Below are 18,723 nucleotides of genomic sequence, written 5' to 3'. Positions count from 1 at the left end.
ATAAAACATTAACAAAGAAGAAACCAATGAGAATGATTTACCTAGGACAGTCAGACTGTATCGTATTTTGGCGGTGGAAGAAGAACCGTAAGCGGTTATTGTGATGGAAGCACAGTGAAGACGAGTACAATGAAGAAGGAGGGAACGCGCGAGAGAAAATCGTAGGAAGGAAATGAAGACTACCAGTTTTTTTTTTTTTTTTTTTTTTTTTTTTTTTTTTTTTTTTAATACAATTAATTGGTAAATAAAGTTGAAACTACCTTTACTTGTTAAATAAAAATTTCCATAACTATGTTTATGTAAAAAAACTCAACATTTATGATAGGTGGGATCGGTCCAAAAATAAATCGCGTTTAGTTGTTTTTTAATATTTAATTTTGCATTCTTACTTGTTAGAAAGAGCATTTAAAAGGAAAAGAATTGCAAGTATAATACCAAGAAGAATGAAGAGCTTCCCTCCACATCCATATCCGAACCAAATTCCCTCCTTCTCTACCCTTTTGTAGTCTTCTCTTTCTCTCTCTCTTCCCGCTTTTTCCAATCATTCTTCACTTCTCCCATCAACCAGATCTCTCTCACACAATCCCTCCTTCTTCCCGCCCAATTCAATTGCTCTTCGCAGATTCGATCACTCTGTAAAACCCCCAAATAGACCTCCAAAAAAGGGCTTAATCGATCGCTCTTCTCAATTCTACTCCAATTGTATCTAGAATCAGTTGCGGTTGGTTTTGATTTGCTTCGAATTAGTCAACGATTGCGCCAGATCATGCAACACCAGCAAAATCATAATCATTCCTTCTTAAAACGTCAGCTTCCTTTTACATCAATGAAGCCGCCGCCCTTCGGTGACTATCATCGATTCTCTTCAACTACTGCTGCGCATCACGAATCGGAAGGCATAGTCGTCAAAACTCCTGTAAGCATACACTTTAGTTTCCAGCTCTGCATGTATGTTATTTTTTCTTTTCTCACAATTTATCAAATTCTTGGAGATCTGATCTGTTTGCTTTCTTCTGTTGAGTGCGGGTTATATTATTTCCGTTCATATCTGAATTTTAGCAATTCCTATTATTCGTTTTGGTTCAAAGATAGATGTGTGATCATTGATCAAGTTTGTTAGTTAAATTGACTCCAAGGATCTCAACCGTCAAAGATGAGTCGGTCTGCATGCAAAAATGGGTAACTTTTTTGGCTATTCCCTTTTAAGTGCAGGGCTTTTGACGTATTCTCTTTCTATGAGATGAAGATCTTGATTTCGTTCTAGTCCTAGCACTATGCTTGAATTTAATCAAGCTTTTGGAGGTGTGGTATCTAATATTTTTCTCAGTAGCAGCTGTTCTGTATAAATTGGAAAATGCTATCAAGATTAAAATAATATAGAAACATCTTTAAGAACAACCAGTTTAGAATCATATATTTGCTCAAAAAAATGCAAGCTTTATCATTATATCTCTTGGATTTGAGGTGTGCATATTTTTAGTTTTTTAGTTGTTATTGAAGTAACCAAAGCTCAATGAAAAAGCTTAAGAGTTTGAGGGTGTTACTTACAAGGAAATGTTTTTAAGAATGCCAGCTTTTAATAGGAAATTGACATCCTGCAAAAAGCTTATTCTTGTAGCAGCCATTTAGATGGTTACACCAAGAGCATCATGTACACACCAGGTGGCTGGCATAAGAGCTTAGCAGTGAGTACCCACAACAAAAGAACCACTGAGCTGGCTCACACTGGCCTGCCCTGGTCCTTCACATGAGGACTGAGGTGTAACCGTGTAAGTAAATTAGTTACATAGGAGCCTCACATGGTAATTGAAACTCCCACTCCCACACCTGTTTCTGCAAAAAGATACCACCCTAAAACTGACAGTGGGAAGAATAAAGCTCCATGCCAAAGGCTTATTTAGTTCTCATATAACTTTTAAGGTGAGAGTTAGACATGGGCATTTGTCTATCCATGGTACACAAGATAGATGCTGTATGAAAGATAAAAAAAGTGAGCTTCCGGCTGGGACGAAATAATTTACTTCTTAGCAGAGTTCAACTGTAATTAGGTTGAGAAGCCAAACTACAAACATAGTTTGTTGAGCAGTTTCAAAACCACTAGAATATCACACAAATCAAAAGACAAGTGATAGTGGTTGAAAATTTCTGTTATTGGGAGGGAGCATTAGCTGTATGATATCGGCATATTCTGGTCTTGTATATATAACATTAGTGGGTATATATGGCCATGGGCAGCTAAACTTGTATTATATATATATATATATATATATATATATATATGTATATGTATCCTGTTGACTCTTAAGTAATTCCCTTAAGGTGGGTGCATGCAATAATTGTTAAATCCATCTCTGCTATGCTGCTAGGTAATGTTTTTAATATTAGCTGTTACAAACATTTTCAGTGTATTTTCCTTGATTCTACTATGATCATCAAAAGCTTTACATGTTAGGAAAGTAATCAATCCTTGGACTAAACTTAAAAAAAAGGTATGTCTGGGAAAAGTAGTTGCATGACATCATTATGAATAATGTAAAACATTGGTGTTCCTTTCTTACTTCACTTCTGAATAGGACTTGGTTGTTCCCATAAAATAATACTAGATAAAAGATGGGAATTTTTTAGTTTTGTTATCTATTACTAAGATCATATGCTAAGAACTTGCAAAATGTTGTCATGGCTTTTAATAATGCTTACAGTTTAATTTTCAAGCATATGCAACTCTAGCAAAAGTATTCTTGAATGAGATACTTAATGCAAGAGCAGGGCCAATGGATTGTTAGTACTTTATATTGGCGATGATATGATGTAACTTGTTAGTTGGGTTCTAATACTATTATTGGGGATCTGGATGTTGAGGTATCAAATTCTAATCAAGTAACATATTTTGGATTTTTCTTTCTGTTTACTTGATCTGATTGTAGCAGGAAATGATTTACTATTTACTTATTTTATTATGGCAGTGGATGACATATATGAAAGTATAGAGTATGGCAACATTCATCTTAGTATGGAAGGCTGTTGCCAATAAAAGTTAATATAGTCCCCTTTCAATCAATCTTTATTTAACTAGTGAAAAGTCTTTTTGAGCTGCATCAAATTTGACATTGCTGATCCATTGCAATGCAAATATTCTTTTCTTTCTGAAGTAACCTCCCTCAAACCATTTGTGCATGCGGCTCTTTCTTTCCATTAAGTGCTGTATGGATTAATGGAGGGATTTTACGCTATGTTCTTCTGTCCATGTGCCGTCTGGATGAAACGTTCATTTTTATTTATTTATTTATTCATTTGAGAAAATGATGACACACTTGGTATAGTGGAGGAAAGAATGTGTAAAGGTAAATTTGTAAAAAGTTAATGGGAATGCCTCCTTCCCCTGACTTTATCTGTTAAGTTGTTACTTTTTATTTTTTGTGCATCAGGTAAAAGTGTAAAACTCTTATATAGTTTAGTTCTGTCCCCAACATCTTAGCCATGATCAGATGAATGTTGTGAAAAGTTTCAGATCTAAATTATTGTTGATGGAGTAACCCTTTCCCTTTGAATTGTAATCTATTATTCTTATGCCTTCCTGAGCTATGAGACATTCTCTTTGTGAACAACAAACAGAAACATTGTAATGCTTTTATGTTACAATTGTAAATTTATAATTGGGTTGGGTCAATCACTTCCATATAGTATTGGTTGATTATTATGTGTATACATAGTCAATAATAAGAATTTCTCTTTGTAATGCATAATGGAAAGTTGATGATTGAATTTGTGATATGTGCATTGAAATTTGTTTATTAGCCATTAAAGAGGAAGGGGGATGCAACTAATGAGCAGAGCCAGAGCCCCACTCCTGGAAACACTTTACCTACTACCACTTCTCTACAAACCCCTGTTTCTGGGAAAGCATCAAAACCACAAAAAATTCCTAGAATTGGAAAGTGCAATCGGGCAGGATCCAATGCTGGTGAGCTTCACAAAAAAAATCTTTATTTTGACTCAAATTAAATATTGTGATCAGTTTTTGTTGCAAACTGAATTATGCAGATTCTCCATCAGGAAATAATCTTACCCCCGTTGGCCCCTGTCGATATGATAGCTCTTTAGGTAACTCATAAATAACTGCACCGACCTTTTCCTCTCTCTCTCTCTCTCTCTCTCTCTCTATATATATATATATATATATATATATATATATATATATATATATATATATATATATAAAGACATTGTGTCAGTTTGTACAATGACAGACTGATATTGATAGGGAAAATTTGCAAATTTCATGTTTCGCCAGAAAAGGTCCCTTGGAACAAGATGAGGCCCTGTTTGTGCAAAATACGTGAATGCCCATAAATATAGTAGCCCTAGAAAGTTTGTCCTGTCTTTGTTTATATTTATATGAAGATTTAGCATGATTTGTAAAATCAGGTCTTTTAACTAAGAAGTTCATCAACCTTATCAAGCATGCAGAAGATGGTATTCTTGATCTAAATAAAGCAGCAGAAACACTAGAGGTACTCTATTCTATTGAATCTATTTTGTAAACATCATTTATTCTGACACGACACATGAACTTGCTACAGGTACAAAAGAGGCGAATCTACGATATAACAAATGTGCTAGAAGGAATTGGTCTCATAGAGAAAAAGCTAAAGAACAGGATTCAATGGAAGTATGGAATTTTTCTTGAATTTATTTATTTATTTTTTAAGAAAACATTTGCTACATTCTAACAAGTTGATTGGTAAACTAGGGGATTTGATGCATCGAAAGGGGAGGTTGATGAGAGTATTGCTAGTTTACAGGTAGGTACATTTCCATCCAATCCATAAAGGACAAAATATGTACTTTCACCATTTTATCATTTTAACCACTGTAAACTAGGGCAAAATACAAAAAACCGCAACATACTTTAATTATTTTATTGATTTAGCCACTCGACTTAGCTATTATTTTTTAGTAGATTTTGTTTAGCCACTTGTTGTTATAATAATATAATATAATAATCATAATAACTATATAGTATTTGAGTTGCTAAATTGACGAAATGGTGAAAGCAGCTTGTGTTTTTCTGTATTATGCTCCTTTTTAAAACTGTGTAACCAGGAAAATGATTTTTTCACGGTCACCACACAAGTCAAGAAGTAAATTGTTTAATCACTCTACTCCAGACAACAGTTAAATGGCTTAATCTATAAAATGGCAAAAAGAGCACAACGTATTGAACTATCATTTTTTTTTTATCAATCTAGTCACTGAACTATTATTAAAAAAATAATATTTGAGTTGCTAAGACAACGAAATGGTGAAAGCGCCTTGTTCTTCTCTGTATTTTGCTTCTTTTCAAAGCCGGTTGGTTAACTCAGAAAATAACTTTTTTGACTGTTAAAAAAAATGTGGAAAAGAACACAACATACTTTCACCATTTTATTGATATAGCTTTGGAACTATTATCTGTTTTTATCTAGCCACTGAACTGCCATTATAATAAAAATATCAGTTGCCAAATTGCTAAAACGGTGAAAGTAGGTTGTATTTTGCTCTTCTTCAGAAAATGATTTTATAAACGGTCAAGAAAAGTAGAATGGCCTTGACTTGAGTGTTCAGATATCTGCTCTTAACTATTATCTTCTTATTAGTTATTACTACACCAAATAATTCCTTATTCATGCCCTGCTTTGTATTCAATGTAATCCATTTGCATGCAGCATATTCTTCCTTCTTAGGCTTGTTTATCTTTTTCTCCATGGCAGGCAGAAGTTGAAAATCTTTCAGTAGAGGAGCTTAGATTAGATGAGGAAACAAGGTTAGGTTAGGTTTATATATACACTTGTTATCTTGGCAATTATATTTATAGCAATGCTAATGCCTAATGCACTATTTTGTTAAATTTGCCACAGAGAAATGCAAGACAGGTTAAGGGATCTGAGTGAAGACGAAAGTAATCAAAAGTAACGTCTCTTATCTTTCTTTCAACCATCTGAAATATATTTGAGAACATAATTGCACACTTGGGAACATTGAATAAGAAAAACAAATGAGGGAAATTTTTAAAAAAATTTATGACTTAATAGGAAAAGCCTCCTTTCTCATGGCCTAGCGGTACGGAGTGGTTCTCTCAATTGAAAGGTCATGGGTTCAAGTTTCTTTGGAGACATAGGTGGTTATTTAGAGTAGGTTAATTAGTTAGTTTGCTGTTTCAAAAAAAAAAGTTAGTTTGTTTTTCTGCATTAAGTTTTCACTTAATGGGGATAAGACTTAGGTGCTGTTTTTTTTTTCAACTTAACAAGCTTAATGAATACAAAACTTAGGGTGTGGGTCTATGAATTAAGACGCCATAATCTATGACTTTTTACTTCTTTAACTTTTGCATTGAAGAATTTATAGGTTTAAAAAAAAAAAAACTCTTCTTGCCCACTTCATTTTACATATTTATTTTTTCTGATTCTAATGGTTTCATGTATTTATTCCTCCAATAAAGGTTTGAATTTTGATGTTTCTTTTTTCACCATCTCCGTCTTGGTTCCTCACTGCTAACCCAGTCCACCCATGGTTCGATTACATGTGCTTTTGATTAAAGTTTGTTTTAAAATTTTCTTTTGGTACTCCAATTTGGTTTTCTGATAGCTTATGCTCTTGATTTTGTTTGGCACTCCCGATTAGGTTTTTGTTTAGTGATTAAATGATTTTTTTGATAGTTTAGTAATTTATAGTTGATATTGCAATTTGTTAATCTCGACTCGTTGTTTTGTTGCAAGCAACAAATTATGTTTCTATCTTCATTGGTAAATATTTAATGGTATATGTATGATATTTACATTAAATAAACAAAGTATAATATAGTCATTTTAAAAAAAAAATTCAGATAACAAAAAAGGAAACAGACTCGATTTCATTACTAGTTCAGTCAATCCCTTAAGCTGGTCTTTTCTTTTTGACTTAATGTAAAAAGAAGGGCTTGATACAGGAGGTTTTTCCCATTAAGTTCTTACTTTCTTACAAGTCTTCCCACGTTAATCTACATCAACAATACCCAAGTCCCTCAAAAAGTGGGGTTTATGTATTGTTTTCTTTCTATTTTCTCATATACTTCCTCAATTGATGAGAAAAAAAAAAACACAACTCTCTCATACATTATCTCAATTGGAAAGATATTTTTCAACATGTCTATTCCATTTAGTAACATATTGACCCATGTATGTATATATATATATTTTCTAGGTGGCTTTTCGTCACTGAAGACGACATTAAGAGCCTGCCCTGCTTCCAGGTAAATTAAATATATTTTTTCTTTCGTAAGTGCACCTCTCAGTTTCTGGATCTGTTAATATTTTGTAATTACTACATTTTTGTGGATTTAATCTATTAATGGGTTTGTTTAAATGTTGCAAAATTTTGAAAATTTGGTGTTTAATAGGGTTCCTTTGTTAAAAAAATTTGTTTTGTAAATATATTATTGTTATATGTATTATATAAGTAGTGTAACTTTGAATGATGGGACTGAGTTTTGGGTTTAATGGGTTCAGGAAGAAACCTTGATTGCAATCAAGGCCCCGCATGGGACTACTCTAGAAGTTCCAGATCCTGATGAGGTAATTTAAAAGGAAATATGATATGCATGCACATATATATATATATATATATATATATATATATATATATATATATATATATATATATATATATAGGTTGCAATAAGTTTGGTTTTGTTATGTTTGTAATTCAGGGTGTTGACCATCTTCAAAGGAGATATAGAATAGTTCTGAGGAGTACAATGGGTCCCATAGATGTTTACCTTGTCAGGTAGGTACTTTCCTTGTCTATTTTGGTAGTTTTTTGTATCTCCCATCTTTAAACATTTCTCCCAACTCCAAGCCCACATGGCACGATTTTAAGCCTTTTTTGTCTTGTAGCTTCAGCCACGCATAGGAATTGGAATTCAATTTCATTCCATTCCATTCCATTAAATTGTGTTGGAATTACCACCACACCAGTGAGGAAATTCATATCATATGTATAAATGACTGAAACTTCCTCTCTAAACCCTACCCTATTATTATTACTTAGGGTTGTAGTATGTTGGTTTCTTCTTTTTCTTATTCATAAATTTTGTTAATACTTGTTTAGTAATTTATATGTAGGTAAATTTTACTTTTTACACCTAAAAATTGTTTTCATAAACACTTTTATAAGTATTCAGGAAAAAGAAAAAAAGGGCTTTTCTCATTATTTACATTCTAGTTCTAGATAATAGAAATAAAGAAAGAATGGCCATTTGAGTATTCCGTTTCCTTGTAAAACATTGTGCAAACCAAAACCCTTGTACCCTGTTATAACATATAGAAGTGGTTTTTTGTGCCAATTTGCCATTTTTAGCCAATTTGAGGAGAAGGTTGAGGAAATGAATGGTGGCATCCCTTCAAGTTTGGGGATGGTTGAGAATCCGACTAAAGAAACAACGATGGATGAGAGGCAAGGAACTGGTGCTGGTGCTCACACATCAGAGGACTTTGTTAATGGCGGGATTATGAAGATAGTTCCAGATATTGATGTAAGTCTAGCTGCTTTCCATCTCTTGCCATATGGCTGCCTGAACTGATGATGTCAATGGAAAAAAGACATGAATGCCCTCCGCATTATTCAAACTCTCTACTAAGTGTTACCTTGCTTGGTCTTTGCAGAGCGACGCAGACTACTGGCTTTTATCAGAAGCCGATGTCAGCATCACAGACATATGGACGACTGAATGTATCCTTTCCTTCTTATATATATATATATATATATATATATATATATATATATATATATATATATATATATATATATATATATATATCTTTTTATACGTTACTCCATCCCTTGTTTGACTCTGTAGTGTACAAAAGACCCTCATTCTCATCATTGAAAGTAGCGTTACAAAGGCTTAAATGCAAGAAATAGCAACCTACTTTCATTGAATTGTTCACTATATCATTCTACTTTCATTATAATAGAATTTTTTTAAAGTCAAATGTCCTGATAAGAAAAAAAGTTGGAAATAGAAATGCTACAAGGTAGATTTTTAAAAAATCAACGCCTTGAAAAAATATAAACTAAAAAAAAAAGTAGAGTGCTGTGATGGTTAAAAATGACGATCTATAATAAAGAAATGGGTTAATGAAAGTACATTGCTATTTATTGTAACAAACAATTCATTATTTTAACAAAAATATGATGATGATGATGATGATGATATGGTGTTCCCTAACTCTGGAGTCAATAGCGAGTGTTGAATGGAGTGATTTGGACATGCTTCATAATGACTACACCATGCCCATGCCATTGCCAGGTGTCACTGTCACCACCCCACCAACTTCAGATGCAAACCCTCCTACTCCTACTCCTACTCCTACAGGGACAGATTGTCTGGGTTGAACAACACAAAAAGGTAACAACACTTGTCAAGCTGCCTTCAATCACCTCCACTAGAGGGAGGGAGGGAACAGATATCTCCAAAATATACAACACTTACACAACATGGTGTTGAGATTTGAGATTCGAGAAACAAAACAAAATGTATTCATAACAATAGGTGCTGTTCTGTGCTGTCTGTAAATAGGGACAATGTCACTAAATAGTAACCAACTTTCATATTTGTTCCACGTAAGTAAGTACCTCACTAATTTTCCTTTTTTGAAGATATTTAACCACCCAACTAACTTTCTGTTTTGTTCCAGTATTGTGAATCACAATCTTTGTATCTTTTGGTTTAGATCCTGATTGAAACATGTTGGTGATATAACTGAAACTTGATACCTTCAAATGAAACTGTTTCAATAAAACACACCACAGCTGTGCCAGGTCAACAAAACAAAGCACTATAAACAAAAAACAAAATTTGTCAACAATGGAACGAAATTGAAAGTCGAGTGGTTAAACCTTTTCAAAGAAAAAGTTTGGGGGTGCTTAGGTGGAACATGTATGAAACTTGGTAGCTGTTTAGTGACAAAGCACCTTGTAAATATTTGAGTTTCTCAGCATGTATCAAGTAGGCTTTGTAAGATATCAAACAGAACAAGGAGGGGGTTTACAATACATGCGTATTTTAGTAACTCTGAATCCATTTGATTTGCACCATTAAGCCTAGTTAAATGCAAGAAATAACAATATACTTCTGTTGATTCGTATATTATAGCACCCTAATACACAGCATTATACTTTATAATGTTTACCCATTACAACAATGTCATTTGAATACAAAGCAATCTTCATTACTGGAATTAGGTTTAGGTAAGTAAAATGTTCTGATAAGAATAAAAATTGAATTGACTGTTAAGATATGGTGATTTTTAAACTATAATATTCTAATAAGAAAAAATTGAAATGACAATGTTATAACTCCATAGTTTTTCAAAGTACAATGCTTTCATAAGACTTTTTTACCATTGTAATATAAGGAAATGGAAGTAGGATGTTATATACGCACCCCCAATGCTTCAACTATAGTTATTTTCAACAATTTTCTTGTCTATTTCTAAGTACAATGCCTCAACAAGAAACAAATTGATAGTATAATGTTGGGTAATGATAAGAAATGAAAGTAGGATGGATGCAAATAAATGAAATTACATTGTTATTTCCTGTATTTAGCCCTTACATATATGCTACAAAAATAAGTATGTATACAGTATACATATGATACATATATCCCTTAACAAGGATTTTTGTATAAGTAAATACAATACAAGAATAGAGTGATGGTTGAGCCAGTTAGTTATCTTTATCCACTTTCTTGCCTATCCAACTAGCAACAATTGGTGTGAGTGCTACAGTAGGCGGAAATCTTATGGGTGATGCAGCTTTATGCGCAGCATATGCCAATGCAAAGGTCCCCACTTTCTCTCCTGTTTCATTAGCTGAAATCCCCACCTACAACACCACTTTCCATGTTAATAAACACAACTTAAGTAGATTTGTCTTGTGTATTTTGCTTGTGCATACAAATCTATTAACTATATTATCAATGTTACCTCATATTTTTACAAGCAAAACAAAACATGTAATATAATTAATTGGGTTAGGATTAGATGCACATTTATGCAACAATGTTTCATCTTTTTCCGAAGTTATGCAACAACGCTTCATCTTAGGATCAAAATAATATTTTATTCTAATTTGTTTAACAAGTTGAAATGTGGTTGCATAATTCAAGTCATCTGGTTATAATGTTGCAAATTAAAATTTGGTTCTAAAACATATATTTCTTTCAAAACCCTAATAGTATACCTTTTGTAACAAGGCTTGAACATCAACACCAGCAGTAATGAGGGCATAGCATAAGGAAAATGAGATCAAAGAGAGAGTAATAGACGTGGCCAAATAGGCTCCACCATATTTAGTCAACAACTCTTTTGCTTGATCCCCTTTTGATTTCTTCACATTCACATTCTCATCTTCCTCCTCCTTTGAGCTAAATATCTACACAGGGACACTTGTCATTTTTAAAATGTGCACCAAATTATAAAACCAATCCTACTTTTCTAAAATATATTTCCTAAAATGGAACTTGTGGCTACAAATCGCCATTATCTTCTTCCTCGATTGAACGAATGGAATAGCCAAATTGAAATTCCGAAGACAAACGTTGAAGTTTACCGTGCATCAAGACATGATTACTCCAACGCTAAGTAATTCGAAATAAGAATTAATAAGATTCGGGTGCAGGCTCAATCGACGAAAGAAACGATAGTAACGGTAAGTCTAAATTGGAGGAATAAGATATGAATAAAAGAAGAAGATGAAGAAGGTACCTTCCATAGACCAGCTTCAAGGCCGTACTTCTGGGTTATCACATCTGGTGAAGAAGAATCACTCTGCTTCGGCTTAGCCTCCTCTTTGATTGCCCTAATCACGACGCTTCCACTTCTTCTTCTGCTGCTGCTGCTACATGAAGAGGAAGTAGTCATAAACGACTTAATTCTTCGTTTTGTTCCGTTACCACTGCATAGGATGATGTTGAATTCCTTGTTGGTGATGCAGGCGGAGGCTGAAGGTGCTGCGAAATGTATGGCCCCGATCGCCATGCCTTCAAGCTTCAAACCTTATTTACTCTCAGTCTGCAAATTACTACACTCTCAAAAGCCCTCTTCCCCGGGGGAAGGAAACTAACCACACAAATAACACACCCAAACCCAAGAATAAAATGATAAGTGTAATAAAATTTTATATTAAATGTTACAAACAATTATAAACGTTTAGAAAGATCATAGAAAAAAAAAAGAATTTTTCAAAACTAAAATATATAATGAAGATTTTTCCAGTTTAAAAAAATTATTTTTAAATTAGAAAATCCAAAAACCTGCTAATTTTTTTTATCAAGCTAAAAGGGTTATTGATGTTTATGTTAACACTTCTTTTTGATATTTCCAGCAGGTCATTTGTTTATTTTGACTCGTTAAGTTGGAATGGTTGTTGATGTGGTTTGACGTGTCAACTTCTCACCTTCAAGAAAATATGATTTTTATTAGAGAAAGAAGGGGATTACATTTGATCCTCCCTCTCTATAATCATGTCCTTGTACTATCTTCAACCATTAACATTATTTTTTTACATGAAACTTATAATTTATAGTGTAAAAGAAAAGATAGTGTAATGATTAAATTCTCTTAGACTTATTATATTACACTTAATACTAAAAAGAATATTCTAGGTATATTTTATTTTATCCAACTCTTATAGTGTAAAAGATAGTGTCGATGAATAGTATAACACTATATTTTGTGTTACACTATTCACCAACACTATATATAGTATTAGGTTTAGTGTGCGGTTCGAAAATTTTTAGTATAGATTTAGTGTATAAGTGAGTTTAGTGTAGAGTATAGTGTAGGTTGCAAATGTCCTAACTAGTTAAGCTAGAAGCCTTGTTTTTCTTCTTTCAATTAGACAAATATTCGTACGTTGCACGGATTATAATTACTTGTTAAAAATTAAAAATAAAATATATGTTATAGACAAACATTTACATCATCGATCTTAACTATAAAAATAATAATTCTTATACTAAGTCAATAAGAAAATTTATTTTAAGTACACAATAAGTTAGATGTACATTAAAACCACATTATATGAATAACTATTAAACATTTAAAAATATTAACATAATAAAACCACATCATCTCAATGGTCTCTATCCGCATCTTGTGCATGAAAAAAATGTTGAATTTAGTGTTATTATTAATTATTGTTATAGTTAACTATTTTGTAATGTAACATCCGTGTAACACCCATAATCAGAAAACCCAAGAAAGGAAAGGAAAAACCCTAGGTCAAAGGGAACTCGTCGAGTACAGGGTGGAACTCGACGAGTCCGAGCGGGATCCGGGTCGAAGAGTAAGTGATCGACTCGACGAGTCGGAGAGTGGACTCGGCGAGTCCGAATTAGGAAACCCTAAGTTTGGGACTTGGTGCCCTATTTAAATTTCTTATTCTCTTATCTAGGGTTCATATACAATCTCTCTCACCCAGAATACCGAACCCTAGCCACCATATCCATTTTTAGCAAGATCTAGCCTTGGTGAAGTGATTTGAAGCTTGGAAGGGAAGGAGGTTCATAGTGGTGCAAGAGGAAGCCTTGGATGCAGAGTTGGTGTGACTTTTCAATTCCCTTGAGGTAATAAGCTGACCTTATTGCATTTAGATCTATCTTATGATTGAGATTTGGGCATATTGAGTATGGAGGAGGTCTATTTCGAGTTTGGAGTAGATCTGAGGTTGCTACCTCAGATCTAGGCTATTAAGGATCCAGAAAGCCATAAAGTTTATGCCAATAAGTTGTTGGTGAAGCCCCTTTGTCACAAATCCTAGCCCTAGAGTGTTTTAAGCCCATATCTCTTTGGTTTCACATAAAGCTTGCAACTTTACGTGAGGAATAGACTTGGGAAAAGTGGATCAATGAATTGGAGCCCCTGCATGGCTCGAAAAGCCACTATATGGATTAAGAACTGAAGTGACCCGACAAGTCACATGGGTGGACTCGGCAAGTTGGATGAAAGTGGGCATGGACTCAACGAGTTGGAAGAACAACTCGGCGAGTCTGTTGAAGATTGTCATGGACTCGGCGAGTCAGGTCGCAAAACACTAACCCCTTCTGGTTAAGGCTCAGATCTGTGAGTTGAATGGTGACCCAATGAGTTGGACAGGATGGGACTCAGAGATCGTTGAACTCGACGAGTCTTGGGGTGACTCGGCAAGTTGGGTCGCATTATGAGAGTTCTAAGTATATGTACTCGACGAGTCAAAGGACTGACTCGGCGAGTAGAGTCAGCCAGAAAGATTGAATTTGACCAGAGTTGACTTAGTTTGGCTTCTAGAGTTCAGTTGGAACTAAGTGATATATGTATTCATATTGGTAGCTCGGCGAGCTAGTGGAACAACGGTTCAGAGAATTGTCGGTCAGCAGCAAGAGGGTTATCAGCAAGTTCAGCAGTGCAGGTGAGTTTCCCTTTGTGTGAATGGGTCTACGGCCACAATGTCGGCCCATGTAGTTATGAGTAGGAAGACCCGGGGGTTAGCCCTAGGCACTATTTGCTAGTATTATATTCCGGACCAAGGTCCGATGTCGGGCGGGTGCCCAAGGAATGGTTTGTATGATAGAGTATACTTGTTTTCTGTGTGATGCATGTATGTGCTTGGTAGGAAGGTGAGTGTGGGCGAGGTACCGTATCTCACCAATAGTAGAGTATAGACGGTGTTCCATATCTCATTAGTAGCAGAGCATGGGCGAGGCCCGAGATAGGCATGGAGTGAGTGTGGGCATGAGCCCGTATCTCACTTACCTTAGGAGCTTAGACGAGGTTCCATGACTCACTAGTGACAGGACAGGGGCGAGGCCCAAGACAGGCGAGGCCTAAGGACAAGAATGCAGTAGGGTATGTTCAATTATGTGTTATATGCTATTTTGTACTATATGTGGTTAGCGGGCGGGGCCCAGAGACAGGCAGGGCCTAAATTAAATAGATTTGTATCCGAGCGGGGCTCAAAGCCAGGTGGGGCCTGGAGCGGAGAGGTCGTTGTAGCGGGCGGGTCCTGAGGTAGGGCGAGGCCCGAAATAGCGGGCGTGGCCCAGTATATGTTGTATGTGTTTGTGCAGGGTATGTGGTAGGTTGGGGAACTCACTAAGCTTCGTGCTTACGGTTTTCAATTTTGGTTTCAGGTACTTCTGGTAGCGGAGGGAAGAGCTCGGGGTGATCGCATGGCACACACCATTGATTAGTCAGCCTGGGATGTTTTACTCTGATAATGAATTATGTTTTGGAATTAATACTTTGAATTTATGTATGACTTATGATATGTTTTTATGAATATGACTTTGATAATGATTTAAAGAAAAATTTTTGGTACAGATTTTTGGGATGTTACAATCCGGTTTCGAGAAGCTTCCTATTTCGGGAACTATGGGCATTAATGGATCAAATGAGGGCCCTAGACTTCAAAGGGTTTGGGTTTTAGACCCAATTGGGTGTGGATTATATAGGTTGTATGATCCAAGCGTTTGGTTTGTGCTTTGGGGCTCAAGGGTATAATGGTAAAAGTGATGCTTCGGACCTTTTCTTGATTTAAGGATGTTAGTTCGGAAGGTTTAAATTCAAAGGAGAGTTGATAAAATTGTATGGCTTTTCATTACCTATTCGATCATATAAAGAACATCGAAAACGGAGTTGGGACGAATGAGTTATGGCCATTGGAAGTTAGAATGGGAATGAGTTTTGACTAGTACATTGGGCGTACATGGCATGTATGTTGGGCGTACATGACTAAGTTGATCGCGATGTTTCTCTCTAGTATGATGGGCGTACTTAGAGTACGCTAGGCGTACTTAGAGTATGCTGGTCATACGCAAGTCAGAGTCAAACCCTAATTTTTGGGTCTTGGACCCTATTTAAAGACCTTAACTTATTGGAAACCCTTCTTATCTTCAACATCCACCCTCTAAAGCAGTTCCCTCAAAACCTAGCCCCATTTGTGAGATTCTTGAGCATTTGAGTGTTTTGGAGTGTCCTAGGTGCATCTTGGAGAAGAAGGACCTTATTGGATAAGTGTTGGTTGTCTTGGAGCTTGTAGATCTATATCTTATTCACCTTGATCTTTCTTCTAGAGGTATAAAGTTTCAATCTTGATGGTTCTTTAATGTGGATCTATATTTAGGTTATGTTTTGAGCTTGTTTTGGTTCCACGGCTAGGAACTTGTGAGTAGAAGTTACTCCAAAACCTTTGAGCCTTTTTTCTAATAATTTTTTTGAGGTTATTAAGTTATAAAAAATCGAATCTTGATGGGTATATCTCTTCCATGCATGAGTTAGTGGTCTTTTGGTAAAGTTATGAATCTAGGGCTTTCGTTTGGACTCTAATAAGCCATGCAAAGCCATAAAGTTAGGAACTTTGTGACTTAAGACGTCCCTTAGAGTTAGATCTGTGAATTGGATGTTTTGGTCTTCAAGCACTAAGCTTAAATTTGAGTTTGGACAGTTGAGTAGTACGCTGGGTGTACCTTCCTGGTATGCTGCGTGTCTCAGGTCCCAACCGTTATGTAACATCTCGAGATTTTGCAGGTATTTCCGAACCCTCTTCCATCATTACTTTGTCATTTATAGTCCTTGGGGTCGGAAGTGTAGAGCCAAGATAAGTTGAAGGGCCAAGGTTGCAACCTCGGGCCAAGAAGGAGTATGATGCGCGTACATAAGAGTACGCTAAGTGTACTAAGGTCCGCCTTAGTACGTTGGGCATACACTTGTGTACGTTGGGCGTACTATTGCCAGGATGAAACCCTAATATTTAGGGTTTGGGGGCTATATAAGCAACATTATGAGCACCTAACCTTCCCTTACCTCAACCTCCACTGCTTCGAGTCATTTTCCCTAAAACCTAGCCATTCCTTTGAGTGTTTGAGCTTATTGAGTGTTTCTTGAGTGCTTTAAGAAGAAGGTGCTGCATCAAGATGTTGGAAAAGAAGATCAAGCTTGTAGATCTGAAGTTGGTTTGTGCCCTAGAAGCTCCAGAAGGTAAAAAGCTTCAAACTTTATGCATATATGTATAGATCTTGCCATTTTTGTTTTAAAGAGATAGTGGTCAACACCTGGACGATTACGCCCCGCGTACCAGAGGAGTACGCCCCACATACGTCCTCTGTTGGGCCTTTGACAGTTAGGCTTCGGGTTTTGGGCTGTTTATGCACTAGTTGGATTTGGGCATTTGCTGGACTTTATGAATAAGATGTTTTAAGCCATGTTTTGATAATGGATCTTGGGATTAGGCCCAATTAGGGAATTGGGCCCAATTTGGTAAATTGGGCCAATAATGGACTTGGCATTAGGCCTTGGCCCAATAAAGAGAATGGACATGATGGATTATGTGGAACCTTAGTCAAGACTGTTATGTTGTGTATTGACGTGATATTTATTATGTGATAGTTCGAGATTTCCAGTGAGACAACAATCAGAGGTTTCGGTACTTTGACACTACTTGTGAGGTGAGTTATCCTCACTATACTAAGGGGTTTAAGGCACCAAGCCCGACCCATTGAATATGATATCCTAGCAGTTGGTAGTATGTTGAGTATGAGTTAATGTTGAATGCTAGTTGCTATGCCAGTTAGCTAGATCTATAGGACTACCTATGTTGTTATGTGATTATCTGTATGCGCATTAGTTGTGTTATATGTTGACATATTATGTGGGATGGGTTGAGGTGATGCTGCTCCATGCGGTAACCAACAAACTCGGGAGCATTCCAGATACGAGCTGAAGGAGACCCGTATTGTGGGCTCGGGAACATTCCAGTTACGAGCTGAGGGAGACTCGTACTGTGGGCTCGGTGGCAATCTAGATGTGAGCTGTAGGCCCGGAAGGCAATCCAGACTCACACTGTGGGCCTAAGGGTAATCCAGTATGTAAAGCTATGGACCCAGTACATGTTGTTATTTGTATATGTGTTATGTGTGGTGTATCGGTATTTTGAGGGAACTCACTAAGCCTCGGGCTTACAATTTCAGTTTATTGTTTCAGGTACATCAGGGGATCGCGGCAAGGAAAAGGCGTGATTGTACAAATCCTCATATTTATGTTTATGTTTTTGGGATACTCTGATATTATACATTTTGAAAACAAGTTTTGTAATGATTAATGGTTTTTAAATGTTTTAAAAAGTTTAAATTTGGCATGATTTTAATGGTTGTTACACGTTATCCCTTTCTTCGATTGAGCAGTACACCGTGTGTACTAAGGTGTACGCAGGGCGTACTCACTAGAAGCATATATGGGTCATCCTTGGGCCTTGGGTCATTTGGGTTTGGGCCATGAATTGTTGGGTCAAGTATGGGAAGGGTAAAATGGTCTTTTACCCTTAGTATGATAGAATAAGAATTGGATCTTTGATTATGGGTTATTACCCTAATTATTGATTAGGGTGATTTTAGATGTGTTTAGTATGAGGACCCCTATAGCAGCAACGTGTGTGTGATTCGGTCATCATCAGATTGAGGTGAGTCTTCTCACAATATTTACGGGTCGAAGGCACCAATTCCAACCCATTGATTATGATTAGGGGATGCTAGATTTCTATGTGACTCTTGTATGTATTATATGGGTTTGCATGTATACCAGGTGGGGCCTGATGAATGTGTTGGGTGGAGCTCATCGCATGTTACTGAAAGATTTGTATCGGGCAGTGCCCGATGCAGGGTGATGCCCG

At 35.9% G+C, this 18,723-nt stretch overlaps 2 protein-coding genes across 2 annotated transcripts; one reads left to right on the top strand and one right to left on the bottom strand.

Annotated features, from left to right (window-relative positions):
* Nucleotides 1–422: 422 nt before the first annotated feature.
* On the top strand, nucleotides 423–10,163 carry E2F1 (E2F transcription factor 1). The gene is made up of 14 exons (XM_078979541.1): nucleotides 423–916; nucleotides 3,796–3,961; nucleotides 4,042–4,101; nucleotides 4,426–4,511; nucleotides 4,581–4,669; nucleotides 4,751–4,802; nucleotides 5,751–5,803; nucleotides 5,898–5,948; nucleotides 7,219–7,267; nucleotides 7,524–7,589; nucleotides 7,724–7,800; nucleotides 8,374–8,548; nucleotides 8,679–8,745; nucleotides 9,260–10,163. Exons 1-14 carry the CDS (start codon nucleotides 767–769, stop codon nucleotides 9,409–9,411), a joined length of 1,293 nt encoding a protein of 430 aa, XP_078835667.1. The 5' UTR covers nucleotides 423–766; the 3' UTR covers nucleotides 9,412–10,163.
* Nucleotides 10,164–10,561: 398 nt separating this feature from the next.
* On the bottom strand, nucleotides 10,562–12,182 carry LOC145031067 (FAM210B-like protein). Its single transcript, XM_078979540.1, has 3 exons — nucleotides 11,787–12,182; nucleotides 11,263–11,454; nucleotides 10,562–10,905 (listed from the first exon to the last, which is right to left on the bottom strand). The coding sequence occupies exons 1-3, from the start codon at nucleotides 12,057–12,059 to the stop codon at nucleotides 10,747–10,749; spliced, it is 624 nt and encodes a 207-aa protein (XP_078835666.1). The 5' UTR covers nucleotides 12,060–12,182; the 3' UTR covers nucleotides 10,562–10,746.
* Nucleotides 12,183–18,723: the final 6,541 nt, after the last annotated feature.

The sequence above is a fragment of the Lactuca saligna genome, chromosome 2 (assembly GCF_052625555.1).
Source record: "Lactuca saligna cultivar CGN05327 chromosome 2, ASM5262555v1, whole genome shotgun sequence".
Lineage (NCBI taxonomy): Eukaryota > Viridiplantae > Streptophyta > Magnoliopsida > Asterales > Asteraceae > Lactuca > Lactuca saligna.
The sequence above is the reverse complement of the archived record's forward strand: the minus strand, read 5'-3'. Positions and strand labels throughout refer to the sequence as shown.